Source organism: Episyrphus balteatus, chromosome 1 (assembly GCF_945859705.1).
Source record: "Episyrphus balteatus chromosome 1, idEpiBalt1.1, whole genome shotgun sequence".
NCBI lineage: Eukaryota > Metazoa > Arthropoda > Insecta > Diptera > Syrphidae > Episyrphus > Episyrphus balteatus.
Genome location: NC_079134.1, coordinates 21,702,123 through 21,725,928, shown reverse-complemented (window position 1 = coordinate 21,725,928; position 23,806 = coordinate 21,702,123). Strand labels below are relative to the sequence as shown.

Sequence of the window (23,806 nt, the reverse complement as noted above, 5' to 3'; positions counted from 1 at the left end):
AAACTAACTTGTCATTATAATAAAGAGAACAGTACAGTAATTATTGGTAATAATGGTAAAGATTCAGTTCTGGAAATGTTTTTTTTTTTTAATAATAATAAAATGTGCTGATTATGGAACGCATCGTTTTTTATTTATTTTGATAGTCTTACAAAGCTAATATTTTTTTACTATTTTTTTTTATAAAGCTACAAATGACTAAAAAAAAATAGATAAACACTGAGGAAATAATCTTCTTTAATAAATCATGCAATACATGAAATTTTGTTGTAACATATTCATTTCAATCATTCGTGGTGGTGTTCAAAGTTCAAAAAATATTTGTTTGATGTATTTGGTCAAAAATACAAAACTGATTAACCAAATTAGCGCCTATGTCTTACCAACTTAATTTGAACTACATAATTCTTTTTGTATGCAACTTTAGGTCTGAGCAGTGTTAAAGTAACAGGTGATGATGTTCCCAACTGCTAACTTTCAAGCTTGATACACTCAATTTGACAAATTTCGAACGAATGATTGAATTAACTATACAATCGTAAAAATATTGCATTCCGTTTTTTTGTATAATGGCCATATTTTCAACAAATTACAAAAAAAAAAAAAACATAGTTATACGACTAATGAAGTGTTATATTCTAACAAACAATATTTCCAAAAAGACCGTTTAGCCAAAATAAATACAATCAAAATAAACTAAGTATGTTTGTTTTACGAACAAGAGAACCAGAGTTTGAGGATCAAAAATGCACATTATAATGTTTCTGTTTCCGTAATCGTAATCATTCACACAATTTTTTATTTAGATTTTGTTTGTTTCTTTATTAAATTTTTTGTTTACTTTTTTTCTCTTAAAAAATAGACCTAAAATTTGTTTTATTTTTTTTTCCACTTTTTTTGTTTTGTTTTATTTCCTTTTTCTGATGTGTGTAAAGTTTTTTTGTTGACTTTTTTTTAATTTTTTTTTTGTATTTTGTTTTTTTTTTTCTATTTTTAAATTTCAAATTCAATTTATTTATAATTCACTCTCTCGTTTGAATTCGGATAATTTTCTATCCGAATCATTTCCGTTTCGCCCATGCGTCCATTTGTTGACTAAACTCATTAGCATACTTGATAACTGCAACCTGTGTTTGGTTGAGAGCTTTACCAAGATTTTCAGGCGATAATGATCCTCTGCAATGATTGAATTGATTATAAATTTGTTTAAAAATATTAACAGAAATGATGAAAAACTTACACAAAAACATTAACTTTAAAGAATTCGGTAATTTTTCCGATGCTGTCGGAAATAAGCACTCGTGTTGAAACTGTAACATTTTCGAGTTTCTGCGGCAGGCCGGGGATATAACTTTCCAACTGCAATACAAAAATTGATATTAATTTAATGTTTTTTAAACAAAGAAAAAAAAAATCATACAATAAAACTTAGAAGAACACTCAAAAATTTTAAAATGTTTTTTGGAAAATTACCATTTTCAGTATAAAACTAAGAATTTGAGATTTACATTGAACCGAAACGCACACATTTACTTCTACAGACATAATTATTGAAATGCAATACGAAACGACTGCTAAGGAAATTTCAAGTAGACTACGAGGTATTCATTGAGCCCAAGCAACAATTCATTTATTAAGCAAATTACATCACATGCAGAATTGCTGAAATGTTGATTATTGAAACATTAAAATTGGTTTTGTTTCAAAGGCCAATGACCGGATATTCTTGTATGGAAAAAAAAAGTTGCAAATAATTAAGCTGTCACCGTGACGTAGAATACTGAATTAATGTAAAAGGGAATAAAATAAATTCTACACAAATTAAAAAGTATGACGTAAAAGATTTGTCGGAAAGAAGGAAGTACGAGGGCAAATTGAAAATTTCTAGGCCTGACACATATATATCCAATCAACTAAAATATTTAGATCCAGCGTAAGTTTAAATATCATAAGCTCATATGACAATTTCCAAATTTGTACCTCATTTGGTTTGGTCACAATGGGTACGTTCACGTTAAACTCGTCTTAAGGTATCTGGATACCTTTGTGTTGTTGTAATCCCATGTTTAATCATAGCTGATCGTGAACATGTGTTGACAAGCAAAAAAATCCAAAGGTATCCTAAAAATTTCTGGATACTCGTGTATATTATGGAAAATTTGAAGAACAACTGATTCGTGTTAACAAACGTATCGGATACTTAAGTATCTTGGATAGGGTATCTATGCGTACGTGAAAGCACCAAATGATTTCTTTTAAATCTTCCTCAGTAATTAGTCGTTAAATTAAAAAAAAATAAATATAGGGCGGTGATAAAATGCTTTGTTTTGGACGTTTTATCCTCAAATGAAATTCATTGGAAGATGATGGAAACTTACGCAGAATCTCGTCGTTCGTTGTCAACCGTCAAAATATCAGCAGCTGAATTTAAACGTGGAAATTAAAAAAAAAGAACCCTTGGGAAAGGTCCATAGGTGGTATTTGGTGATGGGCGTGTGAAGAAAGGTTAGTGAAACAGATGAATCTGTGAGGATATCCGAAGAAAGTGTTCAAAACATCTTGCACAAGCAATTACCCAAGCACTAAGCAAGGTGGTTGCTTCTTTTGCTTAGTGCTGATCAAAAATAAAGACAAAAAAAAAGCTCACAATAAAAATTCCAGAACAATGTTTAGGAAGGATTCGATTGATTTTGTGCGGTGATGGTAACCATGGACGAGATAGGGGTCCATTACTTTACGTCAAATCAAAAAAATATTCGAAAATTGATGGAAGCCTGAGGTTCCGCTCAAAAACACGAAAAAACGATCGTCTACGCCAAAATTAATGAGAAGAGGGTTGGATTAAAGACGAAAAAAATTTCCACCCGAATACAAAAAAAAAACAAGGTTTTCAGTGTTCAATTAGTATAACCTCATTGCATTCTTTTGATTCTAAATAACTGTTTTAACAATATTTTTTTTGGATTTTAATACAACATTTTTCGGTTGCAATTCTCTCAAATCTTTTTTTATCAGGATACTCTAGCTAGTTCTTGCCTTAAAATTAGTTGACAAGTTCCCCCAAGAGTTATTTCGTCTAGGCTGCGTAACTCAGTTTTCTGAATTTATGGAGAAGGAGGTAAATGAAACGTTCATAATAACGTAACTTCTAACTCCAACGTTTCACTTCACGCCTTTTATTGTCCCGAATAAAAAAATAGGATTTGAAAAAATATTTGAATAAAAAAAACATTTCCAACAATGGATGAAATTTTTTTTAATTCTTCACGAATGATCAATGCTTTATAAACAATCGTTCAGGACATTATAATAATTTCCTTCTAATTATACCGGCTCACAAAAAATCGCATTTAAGTTGGGGATTTATGCAATTCACTTCAAATTGGAGGATGGAGGACTGACTTCAGATTCGTATTCAGCACGAAATACATAAAGATTTGTAGGTCCGGTCAAAAGTACTGGCCACTTTTTTATTTTGTAGGCCTGTATTATTTATTCGTGTTATGAGACCAGTTGGGGAATTTTTTGTTTCTTTGAAATTTAACCGCCATAAAAACGAAAAGCAAGCATCCTGAAAGTTGGTTTTGTTAAAAATTAGTCTTAGGCCTAGTTTTCCATTGCGAGGTTTTGCACCGTGTTAACTCAACTATTTTCTTGAAGTAACGATAGTCAGCAAAATGTAAGTAATATTCTAGGATTTTTGACAATGTTGTCAACAGGCTCAAAGTTTTTGCTCAAATGCTGTTCTAGCTAGGTGCTCATGCCTAGTAATTAATTTTTTTTTAAATTTATCAAGTGAATTATGTTGTGACGTGGTAAAGTTTTTCGTGATATGTTTTTTCTTTCATAAAAAAACACTAGTAAAGTGATGTTTTCACATATTTTGTTTTGTTCATTTAAATTCGTCTCTAAGTATATTTAGCTTGAAGTTAAAACAAAACAGAATTAATCAATGAAATATGAATGACTCAAAACTAAAGAAACATGAAAATCATTAACTTGGTTGTCGGAAGCATGCGTGCTTATCATATTTAAGCCAAATTCCAACTCCAAGTCAAGTCCTATTACAATATAATCAGTTATTAAGGGTAACAAAGTCTAATATTTCAAAGCTGATGAGCGCCCTGTTCCTTTTACTTTTGAGAGCTAAAGCTTTCAGCAAATGTTGGTATAGATGTCTATAGCAAAACAATGGGTGGGGAAGTAAAGAATTATATGGTTTTTTTTTTTGCCTTATAACGTGGACCACACTAGCTGTACGTAAATGTTTTACAAATGGTTCTTTAAATGGCGAAAATTGATTGCTAATTTTGAGCTCATAATTTTATACAACTCTTAATTTTAATAAGTAGAAGCCAATGGTTGAGTATATTTTGCAGCAGATATTTATTTTTGGGAAATATTTTTGGAAAAATTTAATTAACAAGAAGTTTTTTTGTTATCGATAATAACTTCTTTATCGAATAAATATTAATGTTTGGTTATACTACTGAGACTTTTGCTGACCATTTTTTAATAAACAATTACAAACATTATAGGCGCCAAATAAGGATACTATTGGCAATTAAATTTATCTGAATCTATTCACAACCCCAAAAATAAGTGGGTAAGTTTCTGCCTAATTTTAATTCATTCAGAATTGATAAATCGGTAACTAATTAATAATAATATATTTTGTGATAGTTTTTTAATACGAATCAAACAAAAAAAAAAACAAATAACGTCAAGTTATTAGAAACTTAAAGCTCATAAAAAGAATTTTCTATTTTGAGTGCAGCGTTCATGATATTTTAAGAAAAATTCTAAACAAACAATTAAATAATACTTACAGCTGCCGATACAACTGGCCACTTAGCCACAGCATAGTCTTTAATCATTCCGCACGCACTGCACGCTGTATTGCGAGCTAATTTAAACATATCGCATGCCAATTGCCCAACCGGTGCCATATAACCCGGCACCCTTTGTTCGGCCCACTTATAACCTCGTGCTGTATTTGTCATTACAACAACATAACTCTTCTCCACATGAGGCAGTAAACCGGCATTCTTAAGCATTTTTCCTGTAGCGGAGTTAGCAAATACACCTTTGCCATTTGTATTTGTATCATAATGCAGTACGCCAGCGATAACTGCTAATAACACAATACTGCCAAGGAACCATTTGCAACCACATGAAGATTTCCCCGCTGCGGTTTTTTTCTTTTGTTGTGTTGATTTGTCTTGAACATTCTAAAAAATCAGAAAAGAAAAGTTTAATATTTTATTTTGATAACAATTTAGTTTAAATTTTAATTTAAAACATGTATGTTACCTTCTTGGCCTGTTGTTTGGTTTGTTTGGCTTTTTGACTCTTTGCGTTTTGTGCCATTTTTGTTCTTATTTTATTTATAAAATAAAGTTTACGTAGCAAAAATTTGTTTTATTTTTTTGAAATAAAAAAGAGATAAACTGCAAAAAAAAAATTGGAGATATTGAAGACAAAATTAGCATATGAATTGGTCATAGGTATCATCACGATGATTTAGAAAGTGCTTTCTAGTTTGGTTTCAATGAGGCCCCACACAGGTAACATTTTTACTATGAATCAATTAATATGGAGTGAGATTTATTTATATTTGTTTCTGTTAAAGGAATCATGATGACATCATTAAACTGTTGTCTAGCAGAATGAACAACTGCATTGACATTAACGACCATCGATCTAATAGAAATTAATTTGCATTTTTTTCCGGGTCTCTAATATGAACAAAGCAAAGATAAAATTGGTTGAAAACGAACATTTATTTTCACTCCATGGAGTTTGCTTTTAAATAAAATATTATTTATTTGTGTGTGAGAATTATACATAAAGTTATGTCGTAACACAGGTGTGATATGTAAATAGCTTTTGTACTTTGTATTTTTTTTTTTATTTTAACATTAAATGCTGAACTTTTGTATTTACTTTTGAACCAGAGTTGCGTTATGAATAGAGAATGGTTAAGTAATACATTTCCCGAAAAACATTATTGAATTTGTGCTGACTGTTGGGAGTATACACAAGTGTTTTTTGCACCTTTTTGGTTGTTCTACGTCATATTTAGTATTATTCATTATGTCACACTCGCAACTGTTACACAGATATAAAAGAGAGGCAGATGACTGGTAGGACTATTAACCTTTGAAATTAGCATAAAGACAAAGTATATTTTGCATAATCTTTAGATAAATTATTTTTTCAGTTTTTTTTTTTTTGGGTGGAACAAACTCACTAGGATTTCTTTCTTGTTTTGGTAAATTTAAAGAACAACAAGATACAATCTATATAAATTATTCAAACAAAAAGGTTTCGATTACTTGCGTCATTGCATTAACAAAGCTTTTTTGTTGTAATTTTCAATTTACGGTATTTCTATTTTTTCGATTAAGTGCATTTTACACAACAAAACTACATTTGTTTTTGAAAAATGTACAAAAGGTTAATGTTTATTAACTTTGTAAGCTAGATTAAATTTCTGAGATCACAGAAATCTGAGCAAAATTTAGTTTGAGATTCAGATCAATTAAAATTTCAGATAATTCACTATTCAATGCAAATTACCATTGAAAGCAATTATGCCAATAAATGATTAAGTTCCGATTAAATCAGTGACAAGTTATCACTGGTCTACATGGAGTATTAGACAGCAATTATAGTCTCGTTGCCGAGGTAATCATAACTCTCCCACGCATTTGTATTCTTCAAAAACTGTAGGATTCTTTGATACCAGGGGTGGAATTAGCGTTGTGATAGTCGATATTTGAGCAAAATTGTCGTTTATTGACACTGTCAACTACCGATATCGCGATATCCGTTTCCACCTCAGCACTTAATTTAATGTCATAGGATAAGGCAATTATAATTTATAATTCAAGTGAGTTATGACAAGTGAGCTTATCGAGAATTTTTAAAAGATTTTCAATGATAAATAAGAAATATACAGTTATTTATAACCGCTCAGAACTAGAAACCCCATTAATTATAATTTAATGTTCAGTAATAGTTCTTGTTTACATTTCAAATAAATCAATTCGAAGTCGATAAAAGTCATTCACTTAAACACTATCATTATGCTTATCAATTTATTATACGATAATGAGTTTATTTCAGGTGCGGATATAAAGGTAGGGAAAAAGTTTAGTTTTTTTGGCATATCTATTTCAAGTAAAATTATAGTTTGTAAGATTTATAACGTCTTAGAAACAGGTATTTTAAAAAAGATTTTTAAAGCAATACTTATTGTTTGTTCAGCAAGTTGGAATAAAGTAAATATAAATTTGAAAATGTTTTCATAATTTAGAAACTGTTCAACGTCTCTGCGTCTTAGAATAAAAAAAGTGAAATTTTTTATTGCAGAGAGTGGTGTTTGAGGTTGAATTTGACCCAGAATTTCTAGAGTGAGAGGCCATCGCACAGGGTACATCGTACTACAGAAGAAAATATAGTTATGCTCTTCAAAAACAATTTGGTTTAAAAGCACATCATTTAGTTTTCCCTCAAGCAGACCGGAAAGCAAAAACCTCTTTTATGATGAGTTGTTTGAATATCGAGCCCGTGACATTTGGACAACTAATCGACATTTTTCCACTATTGAGATCGAAAAGGAAACAATTTTTGCTCTCTAATTTTATCAACAGTTGCTCAAGAAAACACACAAATCAACACCTACTCAAATAAATGTAAGAGCAAAAATAGAGGTTTTTAAACTCTGTTGTCGTTACGATAAAATGGCGGAAAAGCCTCATGAACAGAACAAAACTAATGCCTTCGAAAACAATATTTGAAGCTCATTTAACTCTAGTGCCAACATCAAAACAAAGAGATGCACTTATGTAAGGGAAGGAAGTAAATCGAATGGGTCCAGAGATAACAATTTCAGATATACATAGACCATTATTGCGTTTTTTTATCGATAAACAACTTTTGTTGTTAGTCGATCAACACAAAAAAAACCAAAATATTGTTGAATTCACTAAAATAGAGTGTATTACATATTTACAAAAACAAATAGGTATCTTTGTGAAAAGAGATACACATTACCAAAATAGATATTAATCTTTATCCCACAAAGTATATGGCACAAAATTATTTTAAAAACATAGGTGTCAAATAACTTTGACAAATTTTGGTCAGCCAGAAAAATAAATAATACAAGTGAATTTAAATAAGTAATAAATTACTTTCTTGGAGACAATATGAGTTCTTTAAATAAATAATAGATACAAAATATTATATATTATTTATTTTATAAAAGTGAACTAAAAACTTTTTTATTTCTAGGTAGGTATTCCAAGAAATAAAAAGTACCATATTGAAACTGCATTAAAAATTTACAAATAACTTAAATTATGCTATGAATTTTTTTAAATTTCTTAAAAAGTCATTAAAGACAAATCAAAACGAACGTCTACCTATGCATCAGGCAGGTACCCTGATCAAGTTTCTATTAGTAGTCTCACCCTATAAAATCAGAAACATCCAACCATTCAAATGGGAAAACCGCTTCGGATGTGATTAGAAGCAATCAAAGATTAAACGACTTATTAATGAACAACTTGAGAAATAAACAAAAGATGTAAAAAAAAAACAGGTTATTTTGTTTCTAGTTAGATAGCGTCTAAGAAAAAATTGTATAGATATACTTAGGGTACCTAAATATCTACCTAGATCAGGTAAGTAGGTATGTTATAATATGAATGAATTTTAATTATTTTCTATTCAACATGCATAAATAGAAGAAAAAAAACTTGCATTTTGTGCAAATGAAAACCCATTGAAATTGTAGGTAGGTAGGTACACAAAATAATTTGCAATAAAGGGACAAATTACAGAAACAAATGTATGCAAAATATTAAAATAGCACATTTTAATTAATTAATAGTTCCTATGCATGTGCTACATATTTGCAGCAACAGCAACTAACAGATGATAACATCTGACCTAAAGACTCAAAACATCAGTTCCACTAGCCCTAGTGTTAATGAACGTTTATCTTTCAGTCAGAAATGTCTACGTGTACCTTTAGCTGCCTTCATATTAGGTACACCCAAAGGATTCATCTACATTAATATACCAAGGTACATATTGTGACAAAAAAAAAAACATTTCACAAATTGCCTTTATTTTTTTTTTTGTTCTGCGCTCTGCAAAAAAAAAACCGTGAACAATTTAACAAATTACAAATTTTCCAAATGACCTATATTTCCATTGGAGCATGTGTAGAGTGTGGACAGAAATATAATTCCCAAGCATATTATACCTACTTAATACCATTCCCGCCCTCTTCTCAATTAAAAAATACGAAAAAAAAAAGAAAAATTGATTAAAGTTTGCACAACAGACACGCGTCAGACTTTGTGTGCAAAAGTTTGTAGTTGGGAAAATGTATTTAAAAAAAAAAATAAAAAATGCTCCTCTTTTCACTCTCTTTTTCAAGCACTTTCTAATTTTTTTTTTTTTTTTTGTAATTTGAAAAAAAGAAAGAAAAATTTCTATGTATGTATATATGCCACGTGGTGCAACTTGATTGGCTCCTAACAAAAATTTATAATACAACAAATTGCTAAATAAATTAAAACAAGGGAATAACACAAAGTTTACAATCCAAATGGAGGCTATCAGTCGTCCACCTTTTCTGAGTAGGTAGGTATTAAAGTAACCAAGGGGGCGCAATTGAGTTGAGATAACAAGCCGGCTTTTGCACTGATAAGCTGTTTTGTTTCCCTTGAACTATACCACCATTCTGCAAAAGCTGCAGTTGGTAATTCTTATCACTTATCAAGGTATTTTAAAATTTAAATTTATTGTTCTTCAATTTATAATCAAAGGTTCAAAAGTGGATGACAAAGTGTATCAACATTCACCACAGAGTGAAAAGAAGGAAAGGAAAAAAAATAAAATTCCTAATATTCCTCCACGTAGGCACATTATTTGCTGCCACCATGACGCACCGGGAGGAAGCAGTCGTCAACGTATACAAAATATAATCTCGCTTATCCCACACAGAAAAAAAAGGCAAGACAAAAAAAAAACTAATGGTGGATGCTCCGAGTTGGATCGAGTTTTAATGATCTGCTGAAAGGGGGAAATGAGATTCTAGTTTTTTTTTTTTCTTTCACAGAAAATTTTAGTTTTTTTGCTGACCAATAAAACAATAGAAATGTGATTTGTACAGAAAAAAGATAAAAAATGTATCTAGATACTTTTTGGAAGAGATTGAAAAAGTATGACGTTTTATATGCAAAATATGTATAAAATCTTAAAAACCACCCCAGAAAGAAAAGCACTTTCTCATCGCAAACAAATAAATTTTATAATAAAAAAATTTCTTTTCAAGTTCTTACGCACTTTTGTTGAAACTTTAGGTATTACTCAAAGATTCCACTGAGTTTTATTGAGAGTATATAGAAACCACGGAGAGAAAGATTTACAACTTTAAACAAAAAAAAAAATATATTTGATAAATGCATATAATTTTTTTTATGGGTGTAAAATTTCTTTTTTCGGTGGAAATTTTTTCTTTTTTTTATTAAAAAAAAAAAAATATTAAATATATCTTCACCTCAGAGCTCACGTCAACTAATAACCGACAGTGTATTTTTTTTTTATTTGGTGTTTTCAACGGGGCGGCGGCGGTGGTAGTAGTGGTGAAGTCGAAATCGTTGAAGATGGCCGATGTTGAATATTATTCAGCTATTGTATTTAAATAGCGGAATGGAATTGAAATTAAAATCAATAAAAATGGCTGGCAGTTGCTTGCAATTTTGCAAGCAAACATGAAATGATGTTGAATATTTGAGGAAATGAATTGCTGAATTGATTCTTATTAGAAAATATGGTTTGTGTATGAGGAAGATACAAACAAGTGGAGATGAAATTGGCAACAGGTGGCGCTTTAGAATTTCGGTTAAATTTAAAAATGAAACGAAAATGTAATTTTTCAGCTGAAATTCTTAGGCCTGTTCCTTTGGGAGGTGGCAAAGTACTACTATACTCTGTCCGATAAAAATTGGCAGTGCAGGGAAGATAGGGCATTTGCATCTCACTCTGCTTCACGCTTTCTGGATATGTCTATCACATAAAAAAGCTCACACAGCGATGCCGTATTATCTAAATTGTTATTAAAATGTTTCGAAAAGGTACCAGCGTTACCATTTTGTCAGTAAAATTTCACAAAAACGAAAAAAAAACATCAAATTTTCATTTAACGCCAAAAAAAATTCACTCATTTAAGACGCAGCCCGACCCCACGTATGGGTAAAACAAATTTCCTGTTGAAATGTTAAAATGTTGACATTAACTGTTTTCCTACATACACAAAATAAAAATCAAAACACCACGACAACACATATGCTTTTTTTCGTTCTAAAAGCTTAAAATTTTATGAAGGAAGTTTACCAATGGAAACTCTTATGTATTGTGAATACTTTTAATAAATAGCATTTATGACCAGGGATGGGACTTTGCTGCAAATTTAGATCTACTGCATTTTTTTTCAAGAAACGAATCTACTGCCTTTAAATAAAATCTACTGCACTTTTTGTTTTAAAATAAATCATGTGAACAAGATTAAACCCGAAAAAAAAATAATTTTTCAATTTTACTTTTACCCTATTATAAGTTCCGTGCGGAAAGTTGTTCACGTTCATATTTTGAACTTTTTTTTCAGGTAATGAGTGAGGAAGTCGACAGGTCTTTTCTAACTAAAATTTTAGTGACGAAAATGTAAATTCCATTCGGGACAAAAATGTTTCGGGTTGAAAATTTCCACGTGAATCTCATGTAAAAATGTTATGAACATATTATTTTTGTTTGATCGTGTTTCTGAATGCATACATTTTTGTTTTGTTCTGTTTTTGTTATTTTTTCTTAAAAAGAAATGAATGTCTAGTTTTCGTTAATTTTTATGAAATTGTATACAAATATAAAAATCTACTGCGATAAAAATGAATCTACTGCGTTATTTGTTCAAATCTACTTCGACATTTTTTTTCAAAAAGTCCCATCCCTATTTATGACTGAGTTTCATTCTTCCACAGATCGTGTGGCAGATCGGTCATAGGAGGATGTACTTCGCTTAATAAAGAAATAACATCAACAATGCCATGGCGCGTCTGTAGTGTTCTTGTGTGTTTCAGGGGCATAGTTTTCGTGAATTGCTTTTTAGCAATCGTTAGGTCCCATTGATTTTGAAAAAGCTCTCCCATAAGGCCTGTACTGCCAATTTTTATCGGACAGAGTATAGCAGCGTTACCGTTGAAAATTTTTGAAAGTTCGCTAAAAAAGTCGCTTTCAGAAAGTCGCTATTTGAAAAAAAAGTCGCTAAACCGTTTTCATATGTTTTTACATAGTTGTTTAGTAACAAAGTTTTTATTAACAACAAAAAATAACAAAATTAGAAACTAAAAAAAACAGTCTTCATTTTAGGAACTTAAAGTTAGTTGGACGCTACGCTTAGACCGTTAACATTTGAAGTATACAAAATTTGATTTGAAGAAGAAAAAAAGCTTTCCTATATATTTTTTACCTTTCCAATTTTCATTGTGTGTGTCTGTGCGTTCTTGTTTGATTTGACATCTGAATAGGAATGTGTGTGAAGCAGTGCAAAAGAACACACCACATGCATAAATGGACTTTTAGTTTGAATTGAAGTTGTGGGTATGGAAATGGATGAGTTTATGGGTAGGCAGAAACAAGAAATAAAATTTAAAACTTGAACTAACATAAAAAAAAACTAGACCGACTACTGCACTCTTGCGCCATTATTTTATTTGTTTGAAATTTTTTTTTTCAATTTCATTTGCTAAATGCTTGTGTTCAGCATTCAACTCGGTCTGCTCAGTTATTTACTTCTGAGTCCATCGATCGCGCTCTGAACAAGCTCAGAATACGTTCAGAACGAAAAAAGAAGCACACATTTGAAGCTCTAAATGTTCAGAGGTAAAAAAGAAATACAGTTTTTAGAAAAAAAAACAAAAATGGCTATTATGAAATTGGTGAATAGGTCGCTTCGAATAAAAAGTCGTCGCTTGGTCGCTAAGGCTTCAAAAAGGTCCTGATAGCGACTAAAGTCGCTTAGCGATAACGCTGTCTACTAGTAGTTTAATAGCGATTTTCAAAGTGAATTACTCGGTCATTTTCGATTTTGACAAAAATTGTCTTGTTAAACATTTCTCTATGACTCATATGTTTCTAGTTAAAGTAGAATCTCGATAACTTGAACACATACGAAACCAGGGGTCGAATCACGGCACACGATTACGATCATACGTTAACGTTTTGACTATTGAATTAGAAGAAAAAGATAGGGACAAATAGCAACCATACGTTAACGAAAGTATGCCGCAATTCGACACCAGGCTTGTTCAAGTTATTGGATTGTTCAAGTTACTGGAACATATAAAAAAGCCTTTTTTTTTTTGTATGAATTCAATTTGTTATTATAAATTAATGTAAATGACACAAAACACAATTACAAAAGTAGTAACTTATATTGAACTTCTGTTGAAATACAATTTATTTGTTAGTTATAGAGCTTCAAATATTTAAAATATTCAACTTATAGTCAGCAATAAAAAAAGTTCAAGAAAGTAGGATGTTCAAGTTATTGCATTGTTCATGTTATCATATGTACAAATTAGCAAGATTCCACTGTAATTTTAAAATACTATTCCCTTACTGAGCTTAAACGTTATAACCTCTTTCGAGTATTAACGTTAACGGAGTGTCTTTATATGTTTTTGAGGGTGAGAAATCTAGCTGTGATGTTACTTTTTGCAAATTCCTGAAATTTTATAAACAAAAGGCACTATCTTAAAATCGATAAGTGTTATGTTAAAGAAAGTAACTGATGTTTTACAAAAGAATAAAGTTTTGAAATTTTCAAATGGGTCCATTATGGGCAGAGATATGTTCAATTCTTTATTGAAACATGAACAGAGAGAAAGTTATCTTCATTATATCATTAGTATTGTCTTACGTGCTCGAATAAATTATTTTTTTTTTTTTTGTTAAGTTTAAAATCAATTTATATTTTTATTTTAATTCAAATTTGCAGATCTAGATCTTTCGGTTGATTTAACCTTCCTTGTAATTTAATCACTACACTTCATTGTAACTACTCTCGTTAAGAAAAATCTATTTAAGAACGTAATCCACTTGCCACTACAAATTTTTATTATTTATTTTTTAGTTTTTCGACAGCTATCAAAAATTTTGTTAAAACAAAAACTCTAGAGAATGTTCTATAAAAGTAAACAAAAATTATTATTCTACGACCAATAACGGCCGAGAAATGGCGAACGACGCATACGGTTATTTTGTTCAAACTTTGTGGTTTTAGAATCCCCAAGAGTTACTCCTCAAAATAAAACAATAAAATTCTCCTAAGCAATTTTTGTAGATATATTTTACTAATTCCACTGGACCAAAAAGAAAACCCATTCTTTTTACTGAGTATCTGCAATAACTTCTCTATTTTTCGTCTTTAAATCAGAATTGGTGAAGCACTAATTTGGATCGTCGAATAGGAACGAGTTTTACACCAAGAGCATCTTCATTTGGGAGTACTCCCCGATTCGGAATGCGAAACGAACAATTATCTTTTAATCCTCTTTTTTTTATTTTGAAGTTTGTGTGTCACTATATTTTTGATGGATTTCTAACATTACCACATAGGTAAATTTGAATAAGGAAATAGTTTATTTGACCTCACTTAAATTTTTTTTATATCGGTTACCATTTAATTCCAATGTTTTTAAATTTTATTTTATCAAGATAAAAAGATTACACAATTATTAAAAGAATGGACTTTACAATTTGAAATTAAAAATATGTGAGTGGATGCGTACGTCTTTAAATCCCGAACAAAACAAACGATTTCAGAATTACGTGGAGTTAATCCGGACAGTTTCGGACTATACGTGTGAATACTACTCGAGTTTCATTTTCAAACATAGCAAATCATCTCGAAATGACTTTCAACGAGAAATTAAAACGTACAAAAAAAAACAAATACATTGAAAAAAAAATACAGGGTATTTAAGATGTCAAAAGATATCCGCAGTCCCATTTTTTAACATTTTTTCAATGTAAGAAAATTATTTTCATAATTTTCATAAATAACACTGTGCAAGTTTTTTGAAAAAAATTTTTGAGACAGGTGCGCGATTAACTGTTTCGCCCTATTTCAGACCCGAGAAATCCATTGGCATCATTAGTTTTTCGATTTATCGGTACGACTTCGAACAAAACTTTTTTTGAAAGTTTTTTCAATTATTTTGAGAATTTTCCACTGTTTTTAGTGATTTTTCAATCAAACAGTGTTTATATTGCTAATACTTCTGCTCAAACGTTATTTGCTACCAGTAAAAAGACATTGTAAACAATTTTGAACAATTTATTTAAAAGTTTAGTGATTTTTTTTTAAAAAATTAAAAAAAAATCGAAATTTTTACATTGTTTATCGTTTTTTCGCTGTTGTTGTTCTCTTTTGCACAAATACATTGCATGTTTTCCATTAAAAATTAATTTAACTGTTGATTTAGTGTTGGTTAAACTTTGACATACTATCGATAACAAAAAAAATATCGAGTATATCGATACTTCACAAAACTATCGATAGTTTCAATACTTCCAAATTATTTAACCACAAGGCTACCGATACTATCGAAAGCTTTGAAATTAATTAAACACAATTTGAACTACAAGTTAAGTTTTCGTTTGACATTGGATGTAAACAACGAATTAACATAGTGTTTGGTAGATATCGATAGTTTCCATTGTCGATTGTATCGATAGTTTTAAGAAAAAACTATCGATAATATCGGAAGCCTTGTGATAAAATAATTTGGAAGTATTGAAACTATCGATAGTTTTGTGAAGTATCGATATACTCGATATTTTTTTGTTATCGATGCTATCGATAGTATGTCGAAGTTTAACCAACACTAAATTAACAGTTAAATTAATTTTTTATTGAAAACATGCAGTGTATTTGTGCAAAAGAGAACAACAACAGAGAAAAAACGATAAACAATGTAAAAATTTCGATTTTAAAAAAAAATTTCAAAAAAAATCACAACTTTCAAATAAATTGTTCAAAATTGTTTACAATGTCTTTCTACTGGTAGCAAATACCTAACGTTTGAGCAGAATTATTAGCAATATAAACACTGTTTGATTAAAAAATCACTAAAAACAGTGGAAAATTCTCAATATAATTGAAAAAACTTTCAAAAAAAATTTTGTTCGAAGTCGTACCGATAAATCGAAAAACTAATGATGCCAATGGATTTCTCGGGTCCGAAATAGGGCGAAACAGTTATTCGCGCGCCTGTCAAAAATTTCGACTTGCACAGTGTAATTTTTAAGCCACTTTTGATTGCAAATTAAAAAAAAAAATAACCAAACAACAAAACCAAGAAATTTTATTTAGTACTTACCGATATTTTTATAACAATTTAAAATTAGGTAATTTGAAATATTTCAAAAAAACTTACCCCAAACAATGAAAGCAAATCATCCAAATGTGGATCCCTTTTTTTGGCCGCAGTTAAATCCTGGTTAAGCTGCGCTGCAACTACAAGGAATTCATCAAATGCTTTCGAATCACGCAATTTAATCGCCGATCCATCCCATTGTTGATCTGTTTAGAAATAGAAAAAAAAGAGATGATAACATATTTAATAATAAACTTTTTTTTAAATCAAAAGAAAGAATAGGAACTAGACAAAAAAAGATAAAAAATAATAATAAAGTGATTACAATATTCATACTTACAAATTTGTTGTAAAAGCAAAAACGACGGCAACACATTTTTCTTGTAATTCATTTTCCAAACTTTAAAACATTCGTCACCGATGCTCAGGCAATCGATGCACCCATCAATTTCAACTTGACTTTTTGTGGAATCTTCAATATCACGGAATAGATTGAGGAAGACGTTAGCATGTTTTGATGAGCTCTCGATGTATTTTTTCTGTAATCAAAAAATTAAAAAACGAGTTTTTAATCAAAAGATGGTAATCATTTCAATTATGTTATCAGTAACATTATCTTAGCTTACCAAAAATAGCTGAGAACTCTTCGCTAGCACCTGCTGACACTCCCTTGGAATGCTATATTTTACTTTTAATGCATTATACAAAACAAAAAAGTCACTTTGACTCATAACTAATCTAAAAAGAGGCGAAAAAAAAAAACAAAAATCAATAAAATCGATAAGATACCAGTTTAAATGGTAATAATTTACTTTTGGTTGCCACCGCTGTGCGATAGAACTTTTTCAATATAATCGGTAACATATCGAGAGTAGCTCTTCATTTCAATCACAGGAAGCATAATATTTTGCCAAACTGAAACAAAAGAATAAATAAATAATGCATTATTTATACCCACTTAATGACCCTTTTGTATTCATACCTTTAACACCAACATTAACATCACGAAAACCACCTTGTCCAACACCCCATAAAATACTCAGTCCAATGTTGCTTCTATTTTGATAAGAATTTCTTAATATCGCAGTCTTTGCTAAGCTGTTCGAGCACACTGTTGGCCAATTTTGAGCAACAATTTGTAGAAGAAGCTGTAGGGAAAGAAAAGCAAGTCCAAAAATTAACAAGAACTCAAATATAAAAGATGATAATAACTATTCTTACCTTATAACCAACAACAGATTTGTTCTTTGATAGCTCTTCAGTCATTCTAGTTATCAATGTATCGTAAAAATAGGACAGATTTACTTCGCCCATAGGTTTGAAAATATCAATTATTGCAGTCTTGAGGTTTTTCGGTAAAACATTGCTTGGATAGAGCACAGCTTTGCCCGAGAATGTTGGATCACAATCGAATGGAAGGTGCGAGTTAAAAAATGAGGCAATCTAAAGTAGAAAGATGAATTATAGAATTTTATAGAAAACATATTATTGGTATATTTAAAATATTTTGTCAAAAAATAATAAGCGAAATGAAAGACATACATGAAGATTTAAAAATGAGAAGGAATTAATTGACATATTTCGAGTTTTGAGTAATCGTCTTCGTCGGGCAAAATTTTTGGAATATGGCATTTTGTATGCAAATGAGAGAGATTCCAAAAAAATTATCTAAGGCTAACTTCTATTCTAAGGACACTAAATGAATGGCAATAACACCAACATTTGAGTTGTTTTTTGTCCCGTTTATTGGATAGAAAAAATAAAATAAATCGAAAATGTCACTTAACCCCTTGCATTCTCAACGCTTCGAATATACATAGATCAAAAACTTTAATAACTTTGTAGTTGCATTTCCCAACCAGGCAAATGTACCTGTAAACAGGGTTTTCATGCATTCTAATATTTTAATAATAACATTGGTCAACAAGGTTTTTGTTACAGAAGCCAAAGTATACTTTTCTATACAATACAAGAAGTTACAAGAATGTAAATAAAACGTTTTGTCAATATTTAAAAACGATTGGCAAAGAGCTTTTCGAGATTTGCTATTAAAAGCAAATAAACATGAGATATACCAAAACACGTTGATTTCAACTTAAAATTTCTCGAAGAAGAAAAGAGATATTTAAAATATTGAAACGGATTTAGAAAGACAAAATTCAGTTCTTTTAGATACCGTTACAAATTTATTTAAAGCAAATAACCAAACGCTAAGAAATAACTTCGAAAACTGGTAAACAGCGGAATTTTCGATGTCCTAACGGGAATATCTCAAAAACGTGATGTGATAGAATTTTTCTGACTTCGGATTCGAGCTCAGCACACAAAAAACCTTTAGAAACGTATACCTTGATTTCTGTAACAAAAAAAGTTTAATTTTGTTGACCACTGTAATTAATCACGCAATTTATTTCCTTATGAAAAATTAAACAAGCTAATTGAATTATATGAATAACAAAAAGTTGCCTAAAAAAACTTTCTTTTAACAAAAATTTAGACTTTGAAAGATTCGATTTTAAGATTGAAAAATCTTCATGATGTTAAAACTTTTAAGTTCTCCCTTTCAATTTTCTTCTATTCGATTTGGAAGAAGAACAAAGTTTTAAAGAATATAAGATTAATAAATAAAAAGTATAAAGAAATTGAATCGGTCATTTCAAAAACAACTTAAGCCCAACAATTTGAATTTTTCAGGACCCCATAAAAACTGTTTCATGCTCAAGCAAACCAATCGTGAAGGACTTCTTATGCTTAATTTAGTATTGGAGTTGTGAAAAACTAAAAAATGTAAAATAAACTTAACAGTCTATTAGAAATAATAACGAAAAAAATCAGAAAAACTGTGTTGAACTTATGTTGATTTCCGTTTGAAACAGAGACTTTTGTAGCAAATCTAATGATCTCTTGTGGCAAATGGATATTGCCAAGAAATTCAGGGCTATTTGCCATTTAAATAATTTATGCTGAACATAAGCTCTTATCCTCCTCAGGTACAAAAAACCCTGCCAAAAATGTAAAACATACAAATGTTCACATTAATGTCAAATACTGCGGTGGGTGTGAAAATTTGTGCGTAAAAAGGTGCAAATTTTATTAAAAATCGTGATCAGGAATATTTGATCCGGGAGCAATACAAAATTATCTTTTTTTGCAAATAGAATTTGAGATGCCAATATTTCCCGGTATTTTTTTATCTCGTTTCAGAAATAATTTTTTTTTTAGGTTAGGTTGTTTTAACAACGAAAAGAATACGTGGTAAATAATCTTTAACGTATTTTGTATATGGCTTATTTTTAAAAATGTATCTTTAAAATGTATTTATGAAACTTGTATTTATTTTGCATATTTCATTATTATTTAGGTTCATAAACATATTGTCTATCACTCTTGTTTGGGGTGGATCACCAATATTTTTTCTCATTTCAACAAAAAATAAATGTAATAATTTCTCATGGAGCGGTTACTAAAGTAAGATGTTCAACTGGATTCACTGAAGTTATACTGTCATGTGCAAAAACTGAGAACGATGTTTAAAAGGCGTTAACATAAAACAATCTAACAATATCGACGTTTCGTGTTTAGATGTTGCTTTGGTTTGGAAGAGTATTCCAAGAAGGGGTTGTTATTTCGAGATCATAACAATTATCGGAAAAACAAGAAGTCAAACTTCGCCGAACCCTGGTAACTAGAAGAAAATGGCTCAAATTTTTAAACGATTTTGTAAAATGCTTAAGTCATTTTAATAAGTTGCTAAGTCAAAAAGCAGGCTGATTTTTAATTTAGAAAATTACTAAATGGCTAAGGCATTTTACTAAATCGTTTAAAATTTTGAGCTAGTGTTTTTATTTTTTTTTTATATTCCGTTCCGTTTCCGGCGTGGCAAAATCGCATCGTCACCTCCTCGCGGTGCCCGCTGGATATCCAACTAACGACGAGCGTTGGATCCATCCGATCCACGAGCTGAGTCACCTGAGTTATCTTTTCAGGAACTAGGAGCAAAAGAACAGAAATATCGCTCTGAATGCACCAGCTCACAATTAAATCCAAGAGCGTCTGACACATATTGTGCGGCACACTGGTCAGCATCTGTACCCTGTGGGGCGGCTGAATATAAACTATGGATAGAAGTAACTGACCTATTTATGGTACCAAAACAAAGTTAAAAAAATTATGACAATGAACAAAACGACTAGATTAAATACCCCAGGTGGCAATCCAGTTAAACTGGTAAATCCACTATCTTTAGAGGTCGGTCCTATGGATTCTGGGGAGGACCAATTATTGCTTATAAATATTGAGAGACGGAGTTCAACGATGCAAAGAACTCCCTCAAACAAATTTACTTCAGGGGTTACATCACCGACAACCCCAAACAATACTTCTTCTTCCTTTTTTCCCGGTTTTGTATTGTTCCATTTCTAAGGCCAACTGAATGCTGGTGGTTTTGCATTTGCTTGTACCAGGAGTTTTTAGGCCTACCTTTCTTTCTATTTCGACAACCCCAAACAATACTATTGATGTTAAACACATCAGCGAAAAAGGGACCAAGAAAAATGAAGAGATCGACATTACAGATCAACAGAGTTCCATGGAAGACAAAGAGATAGACCAATCAAAATCAAAGAACTACTTTGAAGAATGGCAAATTGAAATAGCGGCAAGAAAACAACTTGAAGTTCTAGTTCAAAGTCTTCAGCTGCAAGTGAAAAAACTCTAAGAGAAAGTTTCCTTACTTGACAAGAAAGTCCACGCTTCAGTTAAGTCAGAAAAAGAAAAATAAGCGTATCACAAAGAAACGTAAACCAAACGGGAGTCCTGAGATTTGTTCAAGAAATCAGAAAAGCTCTAAAACCGAAAATAATAAAGAGTTGTTTACAGAAACTAAAGAAGCGAATAATGTGATAGCTGTTGTTAAATCAAATTCTCACGCTAAAGGCAGCACAAAAATTACACCACCGCCAATTATGATCTCAGGATTTCCAATTTTTGGAGATCTTAAGATGTCGATCTCTCAAGATTGGTCCTGATAAAGAGGTGGTTTTAGTGGTTAAGAGTCCCACACTACTTGGTGTCGAATACTGCCAAGTGTCTTTTGAAGATTTCCTCCCGTCAAAAAAAAAAAATATTCCGTTCCGTGTTTACTCTTGTTTTGTCCCTTTTAAAAGAGAATACATGCAGTGATTCAGAAGAACTTTTTTTACCTGGGTTACAGCAGATACACTATCAAGAACCAGTTCTATAATAATTGTGCGGGAGAAAATTGTCTCAAGAATACCATTTATATGTATGCAGACCAGTTTAATTTTCTAAAGAAATAAGCAAGAACAATAGAAAGATCAGAAAAATGAAAAATTAGTTCTTTTCCATTTTTTTTTTTTGTTTTCTAAATTTTGAAATTGAAGTTTGATATTGCATAGATATGTTCTCTTTAAAAAACTGCAGAATCTCATCTTTTATGATACTAAATTTTTTAAAAAATACCTATGAGTTTTTGACTCTTTTAAAAATAAAAGTACTTTTGGGTTTCCCCAGTTAGGCTTATCTAATAGAAACATGACCTGAAAGTGTAACATCAGCTAAAACTTGAACTTTGTTCACTTTATCAGTTGTAAATTATAAAATCTGATGTGTTTGATATCTTATCAACAAAAAGTAACATTTTGGGAAATGGAAGGTTTATTAGAGATTAAATAAACGAAAAAGTAAAATATTCCATCTTCTTACCTCCCTCAGCCAATACAATTCATTTCCAGGGAATGTCGATCTCAATTGTTCCATTAGCCCATTGAGTTCATCTGGAGTTATTTTCAATAAAGCCGTTTCCAAATTCTTTGGCTTTGGTGGAGCCGAAGGTGCTGATGATGATGATTTTTTACTATTGCTCTCATTGTTGTTGTTATTATTATTGCTTTTGGATTTCTTTGCGGGAGATGACTTGTTGCTGCTTCCAACTGCTGCCGACTTTTTTGGAGATTTATTCTCCTTGTCTTTAGAACTTTTATTACTAAAAATACTTTTTAATTGATGTTGAGGAACTAAGAATAAAAATGATATAAAATTAAATTAATTCTCTCTCTCTTCTCCAAGTGGGAAACCTTACGAATTTCTTCCAAGCTTGGACCGGCTAATGCAAGACGTTTCTTTTCCGTGTGCGCTTCAACTTTCTTTTCGAGATTGCGCTGTTTCTTTGACTTGGTAACAACTTCCCATTGATTTGATGATGATGACATTATTGAATAGTTTAATTAAATGCAATTTATTCCAACAAAAAAAAACAACAAATGGAAATTGTTGAAGAAATCAATTTTTTATTTAATTATAAATCAAAAATGAAAAAAAGATAAATGCTATGGCCTCTACTGACTGCTGTCACACGGTAGAAATGGGAAATAAAAAAAAAAGCTGTGACGTTGACGCCTTTCTGTTGGCTTTGGCGGTGACAGTTTGCGAGAGTGAATTTTTTACCGAAATTCATCTGAAAATTCATTTCAAAATGAATTCAGCAACTATTTTATGTCGTTTTCCAAAATTCAAGGAGTGACACTCCTAGCTATATAATCACTCCCAAAGGAGTGATTTCAAATTCCAAAATTGAAAAAAGAGTGAATTTTTGGAGTGAATTCTTCACTCCCAAAATTTTAGAGGAGTGACGGAGTGATTACCAATACTTCTGCATTTGACTTCATGGACTGCTTGTCAAATTGTTGGGTGGTTGTTTTAACTTTTTTTTGTGAAGGAAATTATATTTATTTACAAAAAAAATTCAATAAAGTATTGTAAAAAATCACTAAAAGTGAATTTAAAAGATTGTGTTATTATTTTATTCATTATTTCGTATTACAAACACATGCAAAGCAAAAGTCAAATCACTCCACTTGTCAAATTCTTCGTGAACAAATTCCAAAATTGCACAAAAAAGGAGTGATTCACTCCCATAATTTTGGAAAACGACATTAATTACCCTAGGGCAGCGTTGCCGCTGTGCGAATTTAGTGACATTTTGGCACCCTTTTTTAAATTCGTGCGACCATTTAAAAAAACTGTCTATTTTACCCCTTTTTGATAAATACTGCAACTTTTTTGACCCCATCTTTAAAGCCTAGTACGCAGCTGAAGCGAAACGAAATTTTCCATACAAAATTTCGTTAACAAAATCTTGAACGAAATTAAATTTGTTTTGTTTTTGCTTTTAAACTTATTTTCTGATGTTTTTTCTTGATTTTTTATTTTTTATTTGTAGTTTTATTATTTTTACTCTGCTATAATAACCAGAGTCACTGGCCATAGAACTGACTTGGCGATTGCCACCCGGGCCCTCAGCTATCCCATAGTTACAAAATAAAAAT

The 23,806-nt window shown here is 30.7% G+C and overlaps 1 protein-coding gene across 1 annotated transcript; it reads right to left on the bottom strand.

Moving 5' to 3' along the window:
• Positions 1 to 22,852, bottom strand: LOC129921144 (transmembrane protein 214). Its single transcript, XM_056002835.1, has 11 exons — positions 22,561 to 22,852; positions 22,185 to 22,495; positions 17,682 to 17,903; positions 17,443 to 17,608; positions 17,273 to 17,375; positions 17,087 to 17,198; positions 16,801 to 16,999; positions 16,521 to 16,666; positions 4,830 to 5,231; positions 1,241 to 1,359; positions 1 to 1,176 (listed from the first exon to the last, which is right to left on the bottom strand). The coding sequence occupies exons 1-11, from the start codon at positions 22,688 to 22,690 to the stop codon at positions 1,062 to 1,064; spliced, it is 2,025 nt and encodes a 674-aa protein (XP_055858810.1). The 5' UTR covers positions 22,691 to 22,852; the 3' UTR covers positions 1 to 1,061.
• Positions 22,853 to 23,806: the final 954 nt, after the last annotated feature.